This window comes from Balaenoptera physalus (genome assembly GCF_965194825.1).
Source record: "Balaenoptera physalus genome assembly, chromosome: 11".
Classification (NCBI taxonomy): Eukaryota; Metazoa; Chordata; class Mammalia; order Artiodactyla; family Balaenopteridae; genus Balaenoptera; species Balaenoptera physalus.
The window spans coordinates 27,795,808-27,816,405 of NC_138896.1; the positions used below are offsets into that span (position 1 = coordinate 27,795,808).

Consider the following 20,598-nt stretch of genomic DNA (forward strand, 5'->3'; position numbering starts at 1 on the left):
ATTTCCGAAAACATTTGCCTATAAAATTAAATTTTGGGAATTCCCTGGCAATCCATTGGTTAGGACTCTGCACTGCCACTGCAGGGGGCCAGGGTTCGATCCCTGGTCAGGGAACTAAGATCCTACAAGCTGTGTGGTACGGCCAAAAAATAAAAAAATTTAAAAATTTAAAAATTAAATTTTAACAATAACAAAGAGGAATCAGTTGTATTCTCATTTTGCTTTTTGCTTTTTGACATTTTGCTCCCTTCCGCACTGGTTTGATATCCTACCTTTTGTATAAAAAGAATAGTAAATACAGAAATACACATGCAATTTCACATTTATGCAAAATGTACATGAAACATGGGAAATATATACCAGAAACTAATGAGATTGGTTATATAGAGTGGGTGGGTGAGAACGGGTTGGGCAGGATGGAGGGTGTCAGAAGGCTAGGAGAAAATGGGTGGGGTGTGACACTTCTCTATTTCCTTTTATATAGTTTTAGCTTGTGAATTTTGTTTCACATACTCTTTAAAATAAAATATCATCAACAAGGGTGGGGAGAAAAATCCAAAATGAAATAAAAACAAGAATAAAATAAACTGTATTGCACATAGATCAAATAATCACCATAAAGGGTGGGAAAAAAGAATCAATTCAACTGTTTGAATGTCATATTTGGACTGTATGTCTTCTATATTTATATAAACAAATGTTCAACTCTAGTCAATAAGATTTTGTTTTGTTTGTTTTTAACATAGACACATGGATTAGTAATTCTGAAACTACTATGTATCCTACAAACACACAAATAAATATAAATAATGGAGCCAGGATTCTCACTGTTGGAGAAAGGCTTTACATACATGGAAAGAAGGAATACAGGATTAAACCCTGTGTTGTTGCATTGGAATTGGAGGTATTAGTGTGAATTTGTAGTTTTTCACATATACATAGAGGTGTTAGAGAAATAGTGAACAGAACAGAAGGAATTCCTGCCCTCCTGCATGGATAATTTTTGAAACTGGAGGATAAGAACATAAGGGTCCCCAGAGTCACTAGGGACACAAACCATTCTTTGGGATGATAAAAATTATTCGTAAAATGTAACAACAAAATGTAGTCTTAACCACTTTTAAATGAAACACATAGTGGCTTTGAGTTAAAGAAAGTTCCAGGGACTTCCCTGGTGGCGCAGTGGTTAAGAATCCGCCTGCCTATGCAGGGGACATGGGTAAGCCCAGGCGCTACAACTACCGAGCCTGCGAACCAGAACTACTGAGCCCACGTGCCACAACTACTGAAGCCCGCGCACCTAGAGCCCGTGCTCCGCAACAAGAGAAGCCACCGCAATGAGAAGCCCACGCACCGCACCGAAGAGCAGCCCCCGCTCGCCGCAACTAGAGAAAGCCTGTGTGCAGCAATGGAGACCCAATGCAGCCAAAATATAAAATACATAAATAAATAAATTTAAATCGATGTGATGCTAATTAGAAATTTTAAAAAAAAGTTCCAGAAAAAAACGGTTTCACGTTGGCCCCATGAGGTATTAATCCTTATCCCGGCAAGGTTGGCAGCCAGCAACAAAGACGGTAGTAGCTGGCGAGCAGTCACTTCAGTGGCGTCCAGAAGACAAACTCATCTTTGAGATCTGGAGCTATTGGAAACATGTTCACTGAGAGTCCCCAAGCATCAGAATCCTTACAGTCCCAGATCTGTGAAAGAAGGTGGGGTAGAAGAGTAGACAAAGAGCAGATGCTATGGGGGAGGTAACAGGATCTGTTAGCACACGTGAGAAAATCCCTGGGGGCACCCAGTAGCAGTTGGGTGAAAAGTGTAGGGTTTATGGCTCTTTCAATAGCAGGCAGAAGGGAACGCTCTCTTCCCTGTCACATACATGCACACACATACATGAAAACAACTGATGGAAACTGTCTTAAAACCAAACCCCCTAGTACTGGGATTATAAAATGTACTCTGGATCTATGTATAGAATATTTAAATGTCGTCAGGTACTGATTTCGCCATTTCACATTGAGATCATGTTTCTCTTTTGTAAGTGAAATAACGCATGTAAGATATTTAGGAGTAAGAGAGACTAATGGTGCTCAGTAAATTCTAATTTACTTCTCTGTTTCACCTTAGTGCTACCAAAGTTAATTAGAAAACATTCTACATTCCAGGTGATATGCTGATTTTTTTACGTTCATTTTTTGCACTTTATCCTCGCAATAGTCCTTTTGTCTGCGTTTTGCAGGTGAGTGAACAGGGACAGTAGGGTGAAGTATTTTGTTCTGATAGGGACTGCCACCCAACATCAGAGCACAGACTCAACCCTCACGCTTTTAGGGAATACACAATGCTGTTTCCTGATCTAGACTGAAATTAATTGACAGTTTGGATGAAAAATGCATTCAGACGGAGGATTCAATGGGAAATGAAATAAAGTTTTATACAAAGTTCTTAGGTTCTTTGTTCTATATTCATGGAGATGTGTTTACTTTGGACAATGTGACATTTAAGACTTGTATTAATAGTTCAATGGTAGTCAGGCATGGAATACCTCCTTAGAATTTTATAAAATTACATCATGACTCAAGCCTATTGACTTCCACTTCTATTATCTTAAAAACCTGTTCTATAGTTATAAAAAAGGTGACAAGAAATAAATTAAAACTTGAAGAGAACTAATTAGGCTGGGTGAGAGCATGAAGGAGACTTCTGGAATTAGTATAGCTGGTTTCATAGCTATACACATATGTAAAAATTAAAGTGGCTATATACCCTTAAGATTTTGTGCATTTATTGTATATTAGTTATGCTTCAATTTTTTAAAAAAAGATGCAGGGAGGGAGGGAGGGAGGAAGGAAGGAAGGAAAAAAAAGGAAAAGGCAAAAAAAATAAAAGAAAATAGGTTACTATGATATGGCAAAGAGCACAGGTTTGGGAAGAAAATCTGGTTTTTGTTTGGTGCATATTATGAGTGGAGGTATGGAGTGGCAGTTGAATATATGAGTCTAGGATTCAGTCTAGAATGGAAATAAAAATTTGGAAATCATCTCTGTATAGTTGATACCTACAGTCATGATATTAGATTAGATTCCTAGGAAGTGATTGAAGGAATGTGCTAAATCCCAGAATATGCTGAAGCTTGGAAAATAATATATAAAGGTTCACCAAAAGTGTCAAAACAGGAGAAGAAGTGGAAAGGACTGAAGAGTATAATGTAAATGAATGTCAGAGAGACAGATTACTGTGTAACTCCTATCATTTTTTTCAATCAAAGAAATGAATCTTTAAATTCTCTATGCCTGTGCAATTACCTGAAGGAGGAAAGGAATAATTCAATCTCTAAGGAGACAAAAATGGATCATCCAGATGCTTGGGGAATACTGAAAACCTTTTGAAAATGATCATGAAATTACTGTCAGTTGATAGCTATCAGTTAATCTTGAAAAATGATGAGGAAGGAGAGCCATATAAGGTGACTGACATGACAAATGGAAGGAACCAGAAAATCTGGAAAGCTTGATATTAACCTGTGGGAAATTCCTAGGATTTAAAATATTTTTCTTATCTTCTTATATTTAAAATATTTGACTTATCAACCCAATCAGGTTATACAAGCTCCTTGGAGTTATGGACGACTTTTCTCTTATGTCCCCTAAACACTCAGCACCCTGTAGAACAATATTTGATGTTCAGGGGATGTTTGTTGTGTTGAGTTGTTTCTAAACTCCTTTTCTATTTCTTATGTTATTATTTTTATTTTTAAATTCCAGATGGATTTTTTGGTATATTCAACCCTGCAAATATGAAGAACCAGAGCTTAAAAGGACCTTCAGAGGTTCTATGGCCTACTCTCTTTTTAGAGATGAGAACACTGAAACCCTGAAAGAGGTTATAGAAGTAATTAGTGCAAGTTACAAGTCTAACATTGATTCTAAACCCAGGTTCCCTGAGTCCAATTTCAGTAAGTGTTTCACTAAAACTACACTTATTCTTAAATATCATCATTGCTTACCTCTCTACCATAATCATATTTGCCTTCATTACCTATTTCCTTATTCAGTATCAATCCCTCAAAAGATTATCTGCTTTGATTTTTTGGCATTTCCCCAAGTATATCTTTATTCATTGTTAAATTTGGTCTATGTTTAACTAGAACTCTGTTCAGTAACCCACACCCAGTACTCTGCTCAACATTAGCTACCGAGTAGCAATTTAATAAATGGATACATGAACAAATAAGTAAATGAATGAAAAAATAACTCATTAATTGCTACAGGAATGTATTTTGTGAGACTGACACAGATTTTTTCAGAATCCAAAGGGTTCTTTACCAGTAGGATGTGTTGCCAAAGAATTCCTTAATGTACTTCTTGCTAAAATTGTAGGTGAAAGAACACTACCTGCTCTCTAATTTAACAAAAAAAAAGAGAGTGTCGGCTCCACCTTTTTGGTAAACATGGACCATCACTACTGTTTCTGTGGGGAAGAGGAAATAAGAGCCAGCTTCCCTTTGAAACATAGTAAATACAAGGAAGAATCATACATAAAGGAATACTGAAAGTTTAGTTGATTCCCAAGTCCTCTCTCTCTCCTTAATACGATGTTTATTGTTTTAAAATGTTAAGTTGATATATTGGTTGTTTGGTGCCTATAAAATTGAAAGAGAAAGTAACAGTGTCTAAAAATGTAGCATAAAGGAACATACCACAATATATTTATTTGATGGAACAAGAACATTGAAGTTAAAAGGCAACTCTGAACATTGATATACATCATTATATTTATAATTGAATATCCAACACCATTATGCATATCTCTGGTTAAAAAAAAAAAAAAAGGATAGTCTTTCATTCAAAAATATATTAAATATATATTGAGGATCTACTATGTCCCATATGTACTGATTAGTTGCATTGGGAAAGCCTGACTTTATGGAAGGTATGGATCTCCTCAACATCTTAAAACAATGTGGGCAGGTTTTATAATGTTTTCTAAATATAAAGAACTCCAGGACAGGAGGTCATCATTATTATCAGGGATGCACATTTGATTCAGCTTTTTTATTGGCAACTTGGAGTTGTGAGTTAGGATGCTGACTTGCCAAGTTTTAGGTCGAACTAGAGCTGGAGAGGATAACAAACTCAAAGGCAACATGAAAGTCATCTGTGGGGTGAAGTCAAACCAATGTACAAAAAGAAAGGAAGGAAAGAAGGAAGAAAGGAAGGAAGAAGGAACATTAATTGCATAACTCAATAATAAAAAAAATAATATGAGAAAAGACAAGGGATACCTAAAAAAATTATGTGACCATCAGAGGGATAATTTCTGCAACTTGCCAAGTCTTACTGCAAAACAACATAAATAAGAAAAACCAATAGAAAGATAGGCAGAAGTCCTTATCAGATGATAAAAAAATAAATACAATCACCAATAACATATGTAAGGAGGCCTGGCTTTATATATAGATATAGAGAAAGAAAACTTAACATTTTTCATGTATCACATTGATGAGAATTTAAAGTTTAATAGTACCCAGGGTAAGGGAAGAAAGCAATCACTTTCTTATGGGAGTACACATTAATGCAAATTTGAGAATAATTTGACGATTTTTTAAATGCACATATTCTTTGATCAGCAACTTCACTTCTGGGAAATTCTTCAATAGCTATATTTACTTTATGTGTGTGAAAATGTCCAAACAAAATGATTTGATTGCAGTATTGCGTGGAATCGTAAAAAATTTTAAAAAGGCTGAAAACAGCCTACCTGCTTAAATCTACATCAGGAAGGAACTGAGTAAAGACCTTATGGGATGTCTACAGGAGGAGTCAACACATTTTTTTTTAATTTTATTGAAGTCTAGCTGATTTACAATGTTGTGTCAATTTCTGCTGTACAGCAAAGTGACTCAGTTATACATATATATATACTTTTTTCATATTCTTTACCATTTTGGTTTATCACAGGATATTGAATATAGTTCCCTGCGCTATAAGGTAGAATCTTGTTGTTTGTCCATTCTCTATATAATAGTTTGCATCTGCTAATCCCAAGCTCCCAATCCTCCCCTCCCCCACCTCCCCCTTGGCAACCACAAGGCTGTTCTCTGTTTGACGAACTCTTTTTGTAAAGGTCAAGACAGTAAAATTTTTAGGATTTGTGAGCCACATAAGATCTCTGTCACATAGTCTTCATTTTTTTTCTTTAATATAGTATTGGCACAGACTTCTGATCTAGAGAATGGGATACCATGGCCAATAAAAATCATACATGTACAAAGAAGGAAAAGTCATGTGAAATATTGTTTGGCAAAACCAAAAAGAACAAAACGTGTTTTATCTAAAGACCTTCTTTCTTATAATACTGGAAAAAATGGTATCCATCAGGCATATGTACATATATTTACCTTTTTCCCTCCTGTTCAAATGGGAAAACTGTCCTTGCTCCATCCAAAGCCAACCATGGCACCCATGCTCTGGAGCCCAATTTCTTTTGCTCACACGAAAAGCTTTTTTTTTTTTTTTTTTTCCTTCACAGGAAAATTTCACATTGTTGTCTTTGTTAATTCCTTCATTTAGACTTTCCCATTTTTCTCCTCAACCCACTCCATTCCAGCTTTCATCTCCTCTAGGCCTCTAAAATCATTCTCATTAGGGTAAGTAATACCTGAAAGACTTAGTAAAAGAGCACCAAAGACAATTAGCCGAAGAAAAAGAACAACAGTGTCAGAGTCAGACAGACTTGCATTTTAATTGAGTCCTGGAACTTTTCTAGGTGCTGTTAGATTTTGGGAGTGATTTAGTTTCTTGGTTTTCCCATTTGTACAATGACAATAAGAAACAAACTTACCTTGATGGACTGTTTCAAGGGTAATAATTAACCTGTGTAAACACCCTGGCAGCTATCAGGTGCCAGTGGACGTTTAAAAGGTCACTAAATGCTTACTGGAAAGACACATTAGTGCCTGAAGCCCAGTACGCTGATGTACCTTGATAAAACGCAATGGGGAAAGAACCAAGTTCCGGGAGGAAAAAAAAAAAGTTCTGCCATACTTTCTGGGAGGCCCTTCAGTTCTAACCTTATCTTTGGAAAGCAGCTTGCTCAAGACCATGCCTGGTTTACACGACTTCCCTTTCATTTTAACTGTACCCTCCCTTGGGCCTAACGGCCAGGACTCTAATCAGGCGGGATCTTCCTGGAACCCAGATACAAGTTTCTGTCCCCACCCTTCTCTTCTACTATCACCTCCTTCTCTTTTGTTCTTTATTTTAATTTGTGTACAGTGGAATTGCAGCTACTGCATTTTATTATGAGTGAATTTAGGGAAACATGTTTGGGACCTAATCCTTTCTTGGCAAGACTGTGGAGAGTGAATATTTTTCAACATTAAAACTCTTCTCCACCTTAACCAAGTAACCAAGGTTAACATCACCAGTGATAAAACATATCCATATCTCATACTCCACGATATGTTAGGAGGAGAAGGGCAGTTCACCTCTGGAGTAGTACACCCTAAAATCCATAACCCCAGTCTAATCATGAGAAAACATCAGGCAAACCCAATTTGAGGAACATTCTGCAAAATATCTGAGCAGTACTCGTCGAAAACATCAGAGTCTAAGAAGGCACGATGACTAAATGCAATATGGGACCGCGGATTGAACCCTGGAACAGAAAAAGACCACTAGCAAAAAAGTCTGGAGCTAATAGTATTGTGCCAATGTTAATTTCCTGGTTTTGATCATTGTACTATGATGATGTTAGATGTCAACATTAGAAAAAAACTGAATGGAGGGTCATAAGGAACTCTCTGTTATCTTTGCAATAGAGATAAATCTTAAGTTATTATTCTAAACCTAAAATTATTCAAAATAAAAAATTTAAAAATCTCTTCTGATTCCTAATGTTGATAGGATATAAACACTTTAGTGGCTTTATTATTTAAATAGCATGCCTTCATTTTTCCAATTTATTGTCTTTATACCAAGGTTTCAAATTTTTCCCCCAAACTGCCCCATACATTTGCCACTTTGTTAGCTGTTTAATAACCTAGATTTCACATCTCTTTTTGATTGATAAAGTACCTGCAATATATTCTCTCTCATCTAGTCTTTACAACTTCTTGAGATGGAAAGGACTCCTCACTGCCACATTAAAGATGAGCAAAATGGTGACAAAGGCAGTTTGAGATTCACTTTATGGTCTATGAGTTAGCAACAGAGTTTTGTCAAGAACCTGGACTGGTGCAATTCAACAACACTTTAAAAAAAAATTATGAGCAAAGGATCTGAATAGACATTTCTTTAAGATATACAAATAGTCAAAGCACATGAAAAGATATTCAACATCATTAGTCATCAGGGAAATGCAAATCAAAGCCACAAGGTCATAGCACTAGAATGAACGGCTGGGTCAAAAAATCAGACAACAGCAACTGTGGATGAGGATGTGGAGAAATCAGACTCCTCATACACTTCTGGTGGGAACATAAAATGGTGCAGCCACTTTGGAAAATTGCCTGGCAGTTCTTCAAATGATTAGTCTTAGACCTAGAAATCCCACTCCTCAATATATCCCCAAAAGAAAAAAAAGTATATCTACAACAAAAACTTGTATGTAAATGTTCATTGCAGCATTTCTCATAATAGCCAAAAGCTAGACTGAAAATTTTTGAGGCAGCAAGGAGTGACCTCCTTAAAAAGGGGATGTTTTTATAGAATGTCAACTGTGGCTCAACACTTAACCCATAGTAATGATCAGATTTGAAGATTCTTTGTACCTGATCATTGGTTGATGAGATTCATCCATTTAACAGGCAGGGGTAAATACATGTTAGTGATCCCCACTCTTTCCATAGTAAAAACTACATTTAAATAAATATAGAATTATATTTTAAATATATAATATATAAGTGTATAACAGTCCTCAACAGGATAGAAATGTAGTTTTCATATCTTTTGATTTGAAAAGTACATAGGGCATATTTTTTTTTCTCAGTGCAAAGTTTGAAGTTCATAGCAATTTTTAGTATTCTGTAATAAAGCCATTATGTATCAGGGACAAAGTTTGGGGACATCTGTCGAATAACTATATGCAAACATAAAATATTCTCTATTATCTAGATGTCCTCACTGGGAAAAAGAGTGCCCCAAGTAAGAAAGTTGACATCTATCTTAATTTGATAGTACCTTCCAAATTAAAGTAAAATAAAATATAATAAACAGAAGACAGAGCTAAAATTGGAAATGTCTTCCTTTAATATTTCAGAAGATTCTTTGACATTTTTCAGTACCTTGAGATCAGCAGGAACCTAAATTATCTTACATAGAAAATGAAATGGTATAGCTGAAAGAAGTTAAATTTAGGAAATTGGACAGACATGTCTGGCCAAGCTCTGCCTTCTACCTGCTGTGCAACCTTGAGCAAGTTGCTTAAACTCTCTGAGCCTCAAGTTTATTATCTATCTATAGAGTTCTCTTCTACTTGGCAAAGTTAGTTTTACTGTCTTTTTTAAGGATCACTTCACAGGTCCTCTAGCTCTTCTTATGCAACGCCGATCATATGAGGGATGTTGAATTAACTTTTCTAAGGTGCACAGTATCTCCTAGGAAGATTTTGACTAATATTCCTCTAATTGTCCCTGCGATGTAGAGTTAAGGAGATTTATTGCTATAAACTAAGGTGTCCATGAGAATTACCAAGGACAAGAAATGATGAGGAGATTCCTGAGGTAAAATTACATTGAAACAAAGGGGAAGTAAGGCCAAATTTAAAACGGACTTTTTTTTTTTTTGGCTGCTTTGGGTCTTTGTTGCGGCGCGCGGGCTTTCTCTAGATGTGGCGAGCAGGAGTTGCTCTTCATTGTGGTGCACGGGCTTCTCATTGTGGTGGCTTCTCTTGTTACAGAGCATGGGCTCTAGGCGCGTGCTTCAGTAGTTGTGGCACGCGGGCTCAGTAGTTGTGGTTCGTGGGCTCTAGAGTGCAGGCTCAGTAGTTGTGATGCACGGGCTTAGTTGCTCCATGGCATGTGGGATCTTCCCGGACCAGGGCTCGAACCTGTGTCCTCCAGCATTGGCAGGCAGATTCTTAACCACTGTGCCACCAGGGAAGTCCCCAAAACAGACATTTTTAACCAGGGTTCCATGGATAGAGTGCAGGTGGTCCATGTACTTGAGCAGAGAAAAAAGTGCATTTAATTGAAATTCAGTATTTCCATTAGTAGTTTTATGACTTTGTCACCAATAGACATCCTAAATAATTTTCTCTCATATTATTCTTGTTCCAAATATCTTAAAATAATGAGTAATAATTGTTTATACTCCTACTCCTACTTTGAAGTTATGCTAGTTATTAGAAATGCCACTAGATCTTGTTATTTTCTATATTATGAGGAAGCATCTACATCAGACTTTTGGATTTTATTGTATTTTGATCAATGAATTTCAGTGCAACTGGTTACCTTGATAATTCTATGCATGTTATTTTGTACATTTAAGAAATATTTCGAAAAGAAATTCAGAGGCTTCAACAAACTGCCAAAAGTGTCCATAGCACAGAAATGTTAAGAACCCTTGGCTTAAGACAAGGGCCTACACCTCAGACAGCTGCTTTGGGTGTGCTGGTGCTCACTCTGGTCCTGTAACCCAGCTCGGTGGTAATATTCTGGGAAATAATTCCACAGCCATGTAGGATGATGAGGAAACACAGGGCCCCTCAGCTATAGCCCTGAGAGGTGGAAAGAGCCTTTTTGGGGACAGGAAAACTTTTTCTTTTCTTCACTAGATACATATGGGATCCTAGTTCCCCGACCAAGGATCAGACTTGGAATTCAGACCCTCTGCAGTGGAAGCTCAGAGTCCTAACCACTGGACTGCCAGGGAATTCCCTGTTACTTGGTTTTTTACAACCTTGTGTAGAGTTTATCAGCGTAAGTACTTTGCCTTTATGATCTGTTGGAGTTATCACAAGCACCCTTTGAGCCACTGCAAAACCAGAAATCAAAGTGGGGGACGTACACGTGTGTCCCCGAAGTTAACCATCTGAACCCAGTCCTGTGGTGCCATCTTTCACTCAGTATGATAATTTCTAGGTCCTTCCGTGTCACTGCAAATGGCATTATTTTGTTCTTTTTTATGGCTGAGTAATATTCCATTGTATATATGCAGCATTCTTTTTTTTATTAATTAATTAATTTATTTTATTTTTATGGCTGTGTTGGGTCTTCGTTTCTGTGCGAGGGCTTTCTCTAGTTGTGGCAAGCGGGGGCCACTTTTCATCGCGGTGCGCGAGCCTCTCACTATCGCGGCCTCTCTTGTTGCGGAGCACAGGCTCCAGACGCGCAGGCTCAGTAACTGTGGCTCACGGGCCCAGTTGCTCCACGGCATGTGGGATCTTCCCAGGCCAGGGCTCGAACCCGCGTCCCCTGCATTGGCAAGCTGACTCTCAACCACTGCGCCACCAGGGAAGCCTATTTAGCATTCTTAATACTGAATGCAAGACCCTTTATAATCCAGCCCAGCTACCATTACAACTTTATCACCAGCTACCCCACACCTGGTCCCTCCCCATTTCTCCCAGCTTTACTTAATGAACTGCTATTCCTCAAATATGCCATGTTCTTCCAAGCCTTATGCTAGTCCCTCTTTCTGTTTTACTGGTAAAGCCTATTTATTTTTTTGATGCCTCCATCCATAGCATTTCATGTGCTAGTAGTGTTCTTGGGCCAAGACAAAATGAATTGCTGCCTTATTTATGTTCCCCAATACTTTTACAAACACTGTTATATTACTTATCTGTTTTTATATGATCATTTGCTTACATTTCTGTCTTCCCAACTAGATTAACTTCCTCAAGGAAGTTAATAGACCCATTCTATACTTTGCTTACTTTTGTGTCTCCTAGAGAGCCCAGCTCAGTCCCTGTCATACAATTAGCACCAAGTTTCTGCTGAATTAAAGTTACATTAGAGTCTAGACACTAGGAATAATGCCACTTGCAGCAACATGGACGGACCTAGAGATTGTCATACTGAGTGAAGTAAGTCAGACAGAGAAATACAAGTATCATGTGATATCGCTTATATGTGGAATCTAAAAAATGGTACAAATGAACCTATTTACAAAACTGAAATAGTCACAGATGTAGAAAACAAACTTACAGTTACCAAGGGGAAAAGTGGGGGGAGGGATAAATTGGGAGATTGGGATTGACATATACACACTACTATATATAAAATAGATAACTAATAAGAACCTACTGTATAGCACAGGGAACTCTACTCAGTACTCTGTGATAACCTACACAGGAATAGAATCTTAAAAAGAGTGGAGGGTTTCCCTGGTGGCACAGTGGTTGAGAGTCTGCCTGCCAATGCAGGGCACACGGGTTCGAGCCCTGGTCTGGGAAGATCCCACATGCCGCGGAGCAACTGGGCCCGTGAGCCACAACTACTGAGCCTGCGCGTCTGGAGCCTGTGCTCCGCAACGGGAGAGGCCGCGATAGTGAGAGGCCTGCGCACCGTGATGAAGAGTGGACCCCGCTCGCCGCAACTAGAGAAAGCCCTCGCACAGAAACGAAGACCCAACACAGCCAAAAATAAATAAATAAAGAAGCTTTCATTTAAAAAAAAAAAAAGTGGATATATATATGTATAGCTGATTCACTTTGTTGTACAGCACAACATTGCAAATCAACTATATTCCAATAAAAATTTTTTAAAATAATTAAAAATTTTTTAATTTAAAAATGTAATAAAAAGGGGGAAAAAAGAGTCTAGACACTTGTGTGCAATAGATCATTTCCATCAGCTGGCTTCTTTCAATCTATATTGTATTTTCTTCAAACCAGCATTTACAACAGTTTGATTACAGAGCATAATTCACTCCAGTGGATGGGGCGTTTTCACCAGTCTTGCCCATTTTTTTTCTTGCAATGTCACTGGAGTGCCTTGAGCATGCAGCTTAATTCTACACACAGAGCAGCTCCTCTGTCCTTATCAACCTCCCACAGACCGCGAAGCCCTCAGTGTGCCTCTGTCCTTTGCCACAAACATGAGGTTCACATTCCCTCTCATGGCCATTGGCCTGGAAGTTGCCATGATTGTTTTATTTGGATTATTTGTTCAGTATGAAACGGATCAGAACTTTTCCCAGCAGCCCAACAGCACCAAGTCACCTACCGTGGATGTGGACAGATACCTTGACTTGTATCCTCGTGAGTAAGCAATCTGCTTCTTATTGTACATTTTTGGGTTATCAGAATGTGGACCCATTTTAGGTTCTCAGAATGTGAGGTCTGTAAATACTGTAACCCCTAGCACTCTACATGGGAGCTCCTTATAGAATTATGTGATAGTTCTGAGCGCTAAGGTTGTTATAAGTTTATGCTGGGGCATCTGGTCTCTGTAGTTAATGTGTTTGGGTAGAATCTGTGTTTATTAAAATATCAGAACAAGAAGCTGAAAATGTAAATAATTGATCAATGTTTTGTGTTGCCTACATGCTGCTAAATGACCTTATTTTTCCCTTCATCACTAGTTCTGCAAGGTATAAAAATATCCGCCTCCCCCCCCCCAAAAAAAAGACTCAAAGTTAACTTTGGAGGAGAAAGAGTAGAAACAAAATGGAATATTGAGAAGGAATTCATGTAAGGGCCTTAAGGCATAAGAAGGGGTATTAAGGATGATATAGGATGTAAATGATGTACTTAAGGTTTTATAATATTCTGAAAGGAAGACCGTTTGTTCCTCTGAGATGAGAAGAAACGTGTGAGCACCTGACATATTTTAAAAGCAGGACCCTTCCCTGGGAATGGCGACTGGAGGAAAGAAGGGATTTAGTTTCAAGTTTGGATAGGCAGGCTATGAAACACTTAGTGTAAAAATAATAACTACCATTTACTGACTGCTTACTATGAGCCAGGCATATTCATCACCTTGTTAACCAGGGAGGGAGGTTGTAATATAATCCTGTTATATAGACTGTTTTTTCAGTGAGGCACAAATAATTTTAGTATTTATTATTTATTAAATGTTAAATTTTATTAATTTATTAAATTATTTTTGTAGCGATATTTATTATAGTTCTACAGCATATGTCTAAGCTTTTTAAAAAAATATGACATTTGTTCTCTTTCCTACACATTTTTGAGGGAGTTTATATAATGGGGAGTATTCTCATGTAGAAAAGGTGACCTAGAGTTGCCAAGCGACTCAGCCAAAATGCACATTCACAAGTTAAGGGCAGAGTTAGGACCATAAGTCAGAGACTCAGGGTCCAAATCTAGTTCTCTTTACATAGATATCCAAAAGAGTCCTTGATTAAAGAATTTTATAATTTGCAAGTTCAAGAACACCAAAACAGAAAAGAATTCTGTTCAACCCTGTATGCTTTTGTACATTTCGTTTCTTCATCCAGTAAACATTTTTACTATGCACCAAGCATGTGCTACAGCAAACTTACTCAAAGATAAAACAAGTAAGATCTCTTTATTGTAAGACTCCACTGTTCGGTGCACATGTAAACGAAGAGCTGCAGTATGGCATAGAAACAAAATGCCAAAAATATAATCTAAGATTAGTGTTATTCAAATAAAGTTATCTTAAGAGATCAAAAGCTTCATAATTTGCATAATTCAAGCTGAATTCTCTCAGTTCCAGTGTCAACCCTCGTAGGTAAAACTTCAATTCAGAATTTGAGATAAAAGCCAAGTTGGAGAGAAGAGTTACTAAACATGGTCATTTTTTTCAAGCGCCTAGCAATCACATGACCTTTATACTCTGCTTGCAAGGAACATAGAAATTCATTCATCTTATGATGCATTAAAAAAATATCTATTTAGCTCCCAATTCTCGTCAAGCAGTCTTCAAGGTCCTAGGCTCTAGGCAGTGAATAAAGCAAAGCAAACAAAACAAGCAAAGTCCACGCCCTTACTATTACCGAAAGTGGAGTCTGGCTGCTCGCCGCTCAAAAGCCAATAAAGAAGCAAGTTTGATGGAAAGGAAAGTTTGCTTTATTATAGATGCTGCAACTGAGGGGGAGGGCAGACTCCTGTCCAAAGGCCGACTCCCCCCCGCCCCCCGACAATCAGGGCGCAAGAGCTTTTATAGACGGAGGGAGGGGGCTACATGCAGAAAGAGCAGTCAGCTCTGACAGTCCTCTCGATATTGGTCATCAGTGGTCTGATCAGTGTCATATTGACTGTTTTAAGTACAGTTAGTCTTTAGTTCCAGGGTTGGTTTGTTCCCATTTCTTTGAGGCCAATTCTCAGAATTGTGGCAGCTTATGTCATGGCTACAGTCTGGTCATCATGTAGTTCACTTCTTCCATCTGGCGGGGGTTTCAGTGTCTATAAGGCAGCTCACAGGATGTGGCTCAGGATACTACCTATAGCCCATGAGGAGGAACTAAAGGTCCTTGACTTTGGTTAATGACTAAACTAATATTATTTAGTCTTTTTGGACTGCTATTCTTTGCTTCTGCATTTTCTCACTTCTATTAAACCTATTCTTTGGCTAGAGTTTTTCCACACACAAAAGGCAGGTGGAGGGCATGGACAGGGGGAGGACCATAGGGTCCTGCTCTATTTCATTATGAAGTTTACATTCCAATGGGGAAACCCAGACCATATATATATATATATACACATATATATATATATGAATAGATATATATTCAATACGTATATATATATATTCATATTCACATGTATACTGTGCCGGGAGGGGAAAAGCATTTACACATATATACATATATGTATATATGTGTATATATATATATACACATATATACATATGCATAGCTGTGTGTAATACAAGCAAATATATACATGTATATATTTGCCTGTATGTTATACATACACACAGCACACAGCCATACACTCACACACACACACTCACATGGTAATAAAATGCCACACCAATAAACAAAGCAATATTTAAAAAATAGATGCACCTGGACAAGGGGGATATCCTTTCAGCCTTTCTCAACCAGGGTTATGTGAATGAATTAAGTCTTACTAGCCCAAGGCATCCACTGCATACAATTAATTAACTTCTCTTCTGTGCTTCTACAGTGGTACCAATCCTGTACCATCTTTGAGAGAACTAGAAAATAGTTACTTAAATCATTGTCTTGTTCCATGGTTTAAATGAGAAATCTGATTGAGAAAGGCAGTTAATGTAGAGTCTGGATAGGTCTTTTTGATATGAAGTGACATTAAACAGAACGAAAAGAGGCAAGAGAATAAACTATATGGAAACGGAACAAGGACATTTTATATGGAAGAAACAGCAAGCGCAAAGGCCCTGGGGTATTTAGTATATGCAGTGAGCAAGCAGGGAAAACAAAGTCAGAAGTGTGAGAGTTCGAGTGCTACAGAGCCTTGTAGACCGTGGTAAGCAAATTGTTTTTATTCTGAGTTGAGAAACAATTGGAGGACTTTGAGAGGAGGAGTATGATATGATTTAAGTTTTAAAGACATTCTTCTGGATGTTAAGTAGAAAAGAGTTTGTAGGGGGTCAGGGGAACAACTAGGAAGTCATATACGAGAACCATCCAGTAATTCTGAAGAGATATGAAAGTAGGCTGGGCCAAGGTCATAATGGAGGAAGTTCCGAGAAATGGTCAAATTCTGGCTATAACTTGAAAGTATCGCTAAAAGGATTTTCTGTTATATCAGCTGTATCAAACATGAAAACAAGAGAGGGATCAAAACATGATATCTAGGGCAGGATTCTTTTTTACTTCTTTAAGGAAACATCAAATCACAGTTGCCAATAATAATAATGATTAACAATCAACAGCCAACACACACACACAGACACACCGACACACACAAACCACAGCATCTTCCTCACTATAAGAGCAGTGAAGCCAGGACATAGGCAGGGGGCGGGATAAGGGAAGAAGAATTTAAGCAATAGAGGCCCCTGGGGGCCCAGAAGAAGGACATTAAGCAGAACACAAAGTGAAATTTTACATGGAAGGCAGTCTTCACTCATTCAAAATGCTCCCCATAACTCAAGTCTATACACAATTAAAAGTTCTCTCTTCTGTAAGGTGGCTCCCAAGATCTAAAATTCTGGTTAGTACTAATCTTCCAGTTCAGTTATGTTATCACTGGTTAAAATATTTTGTAGAACAGCCCTAGAAACCACACAATTATACTAATTATACCTATATATTTTTTCCTACATTTCAAACAATTGATGTACATCAAACTTATGCAACAGCGTAAGTCACTGGAGAGAAGATTATTAAATATTCACTCACTAAGAAACAAAGTTCAAGTCAAGTCAACAACCATTTGGGGGCACCTACCTAGCGTCATGGACCGTGCCGGGTTCAGGGGTTCAAGCACAGAAGAGGCTCATTTCCTGCCTAAGAAGCTCACAGGGAGTTTCACCAGTTCTCAGTTGCAGTGTGGTGAAAGCTATGAAATTTTCCACAAATAAATAAAGTAGGACCTTAATTTATATTTAAAATAAATTCAATAGGATATAAGTTTATTCATCTCTCTCCTCACTTGCATTCCTCACTACGCAATGCAGAGAAAGGGATGATATCACACAATCCTGGCATCTGCTCCCATCCCAGGGCACAACTACGGAAGTGGGCAACACACCTGAATATCACATTGCATGTCATGACGGACCCCAGAGAAAACTCATTTGAGGAACTAGATACACTCTATGGTTTTTGGCCTTCATGGCACCCAGCAAAGTGTTGGCCACTTTGTTGAGGCAAATAATTTGAAAAGGAATGACGTTTGGCTGTGACTGTCAACTAATCCTTGCTAACACGTAGCAAGACTAGAGAAAAGTAGAGTTTAAGGAGAAGGCTCCTTGAAGGCTGTTAACATGTTATCAGAGATTCTACAAACACAAGGTCTTTAATGCCTACAGGACATTAAAACCACATCAATGAACTTTATGTCCTCTGTTAAACATTAGAATCCATTAGTCTATCTTGAACTTTGAGTGGATCCCATGTGTGATCTTGTTACATTGTACATTGATCATTTGAAAAATACTGATTCACAGTTATGCAGATACTCCAAATGTTGACATATTTCATTATATAATATCAAAATAGGATACTTGTTAATATCACCAACAATCTCACCAGAAACCCCAAGAAGTTTCAGAAAGCTGACAAGCTTGTAGTGGCAGACATAAATTTTCTGAAATTCCAATTTTTTAATTTACTTCTAATTTTTTAATTTACTTCTTATTTAATTAAGTATAGTTGATTCACAATGTTGTGTTAGTTTCTGGTGGAATTCTAAGTTTTTTTTAAACTCAAAATGTATTACTGGCAACAAATACTGTGAGTTCTTTTCATTGAAATCACAACATCACTTCGTTCATTTTTCAGAAAAAGTTTATACCCATTTGAAAAACCATAGTTTATATCAATCTTTTTCCAAAAAAAAAAAAAATGGAGTTCTGTGGAAAAGTTGCTCACTCAGTTCATAACTCAAACAATAACAAACGTGCTTTTTCTTTTCTGAGACGACCATCATGTTTCAGTAGTGTTTTATGTGTAAAGACATGTATGAGAGGGTCAATAGTTACAATTAATAATTTTTACTGATTCATCAAGGAATTTGTAAGTAAAACTGGTTTTTTTTACTGCAAGTGTGTGGTCATGAAGAATACCAGACTACTAGTTCAGTTTGGTACCACTGCTTTCATTCATGCTAAAGTACAAGTAGTTTTCTATACCATTGTTTTTCATCATCTGCGGAAATATCAACACAGTGAAAAAGTCAAATAACATCTTGAATTAGAATTATCATAAAAATAATTTTAACCTCATATTCTCTGAAAGTGTTTCCAAGATGCCCAAGATGTCTGCAGATCACACTTGAAGAATTACTGAAGATATAGGTAAACTGGCAACGAATGTACACAGCACTAGAAATTATTTTATGAATTTCAATACCAGCAACAGATTAGTATGATGATTTATTTTTTAAATCTCAAGTTAAGAATATGCTCCTATATTTATTCAGATATCATTCGGTTCGTTTATTTATTTATTTATTTATTTATTTATTTTGGCTGTGCCACGCGGCTTGCAGGATCTTAGTTCTCTGACCAGGGATTGAACCCAGGCCAGGGCAGTGAAAGCACCGAGTTCTAACCACTGGACCACCACGGAGTTCCTCATTCAGTTCATTTACTACAAAAGATTCAGCAAATCTAGATATACGTGACAGGCAAAAGGTTACTAAAAGTGCAGGGTAAATGATTCCTAGGAAATTGTTTTCTGCTATCCTAAGTGATACAATGCTTGAATACAGACTCACAGACATAGAAAACAAACTTATGGTTACCAGAGGGGAAAGGGAACAGGGATGGACAAATTAGGGGTATGGGATTAACAGATATAAACTACTATACATAAAGTAAATAAGCAACAAGGATTTACTATATAGCACAGGGAATTTTACCCAATATCTTGTAATAGCCTATAATGGGACATAATCTGAAAAAAAAAAAAAATAAAGGCAAATCACTATGCCTTATACCTGAAACTAACACAGTATTGTAAATCTACTATACTTCAATTTTTAAAAATTGCCTGCTACTGAGAATATCTGATTTAGACAAGTCTTGGCAGCCCTTAAAACCCGTCAGAAGACTTCACAAAAGTACCAATCACTAAAGAAATCCCTTTTTCCTTCTATGAAGAGGATACTTAATTCCTTTAATGGCAGAGTCTTGCACCATAAAACTAAACTCATGACCCTCTCCTTTGACCCCACCTGCAAAAAAAAATTCCTAGTGCAGGATGAAAGACAATACATAATCCTAACTGTTTACAAACCTTTTTATCCATACCTTTCATACAGAATCATTATTTGTCAAGAGCCTTCTCAACTTTGTAAGCTCTCTTAGGTGAGGTTCTTTACGCCCCCTTGTGGCGAAAAGCAGTAACAAGAATTAGATTTGGGGGAGCGGTGGGAAACAGTGGAGCACTGTTAATACAAGAAATTCCTCCCTCTGTATAATGTCTGGTTTTCCAACAAAGGGAGAGGGGGATAGAATCTGAATAATTATTACTCCCAGTGTGAGACATTACAAAATTAGTTAAAACAATTTTTAAATTAGTTGGTTACTGCACACTTTAAAATCAGCTGATGACAGGAGGAACAAGAGTACTCTCGGAAAAAAGAAAAGAATGTTTAGAAAAATAACTTGGCGTAATGAAAAAAAAAAAACACAGTGAAGACAGTAAGACTGGGTTCTTATTTTTATTTTAGTTTTGTGATTATAAACAACTCACCTAACTTCTCTGGATCTTAGAGTCCTGACCTAAAAACAAAATAAAATAAATGAAACAACTTATAGAGCTAGGAGAGACTTTGGGCTTCATCTAATCCAAACTGTTCTTTAAAGAGGAGAAAACTGAGCTGCAGAAAGGTCTAGGAAAATCATAAACAGTACGTCACGCATACTCTCTGAGCTCCACTCCAACTTAGTCTACAATCTAAATCAGATGTTTACGTAAAAAATTTAAATGGTGGTAAAACAATCTGTAAAAATAGATGAATGTACGTGGTCACCTATATTTCCAAAATCAAACAGGTTGATGT

The 20,598-nt window shown here is 37.3% G+C and overlaps 2 protein-coding genes across 2 annotated transcripts in view; one reads left to right on the forward strand and one right to left on the reverse strand.

Moving 5' to 3' along the window:
• Nucleotides 1–20,598, reverse strand: part of CENPQ (centromere protein Q) — a 177,161-nt gene that overhangs the window by 82,082 nt on the left and 74,481 nt on the right. The gene's annotated exons all lie outside the window — the stretch shown is intronic.
• The window catches only part of RHAG (Rh associated glycoprotein), a 39,553-nt gene continuing 18,998 nt past the window's right edge, over nucleotides 44–20,598 (forward strand). Inside the window, exon 1 of the mRNA XM_082411749.1 lies at nucleotides 44–13,209. Within this exon, the coding sequence (XP_082267875.1) occupies nucleotides 13,047–13,209 (163 nt within the window). The 5' untranslated portion in view covers nucleotides 44–13,046. The remainder of the gene's footprint in view (nucleotides 13,210–20,598) is intronic.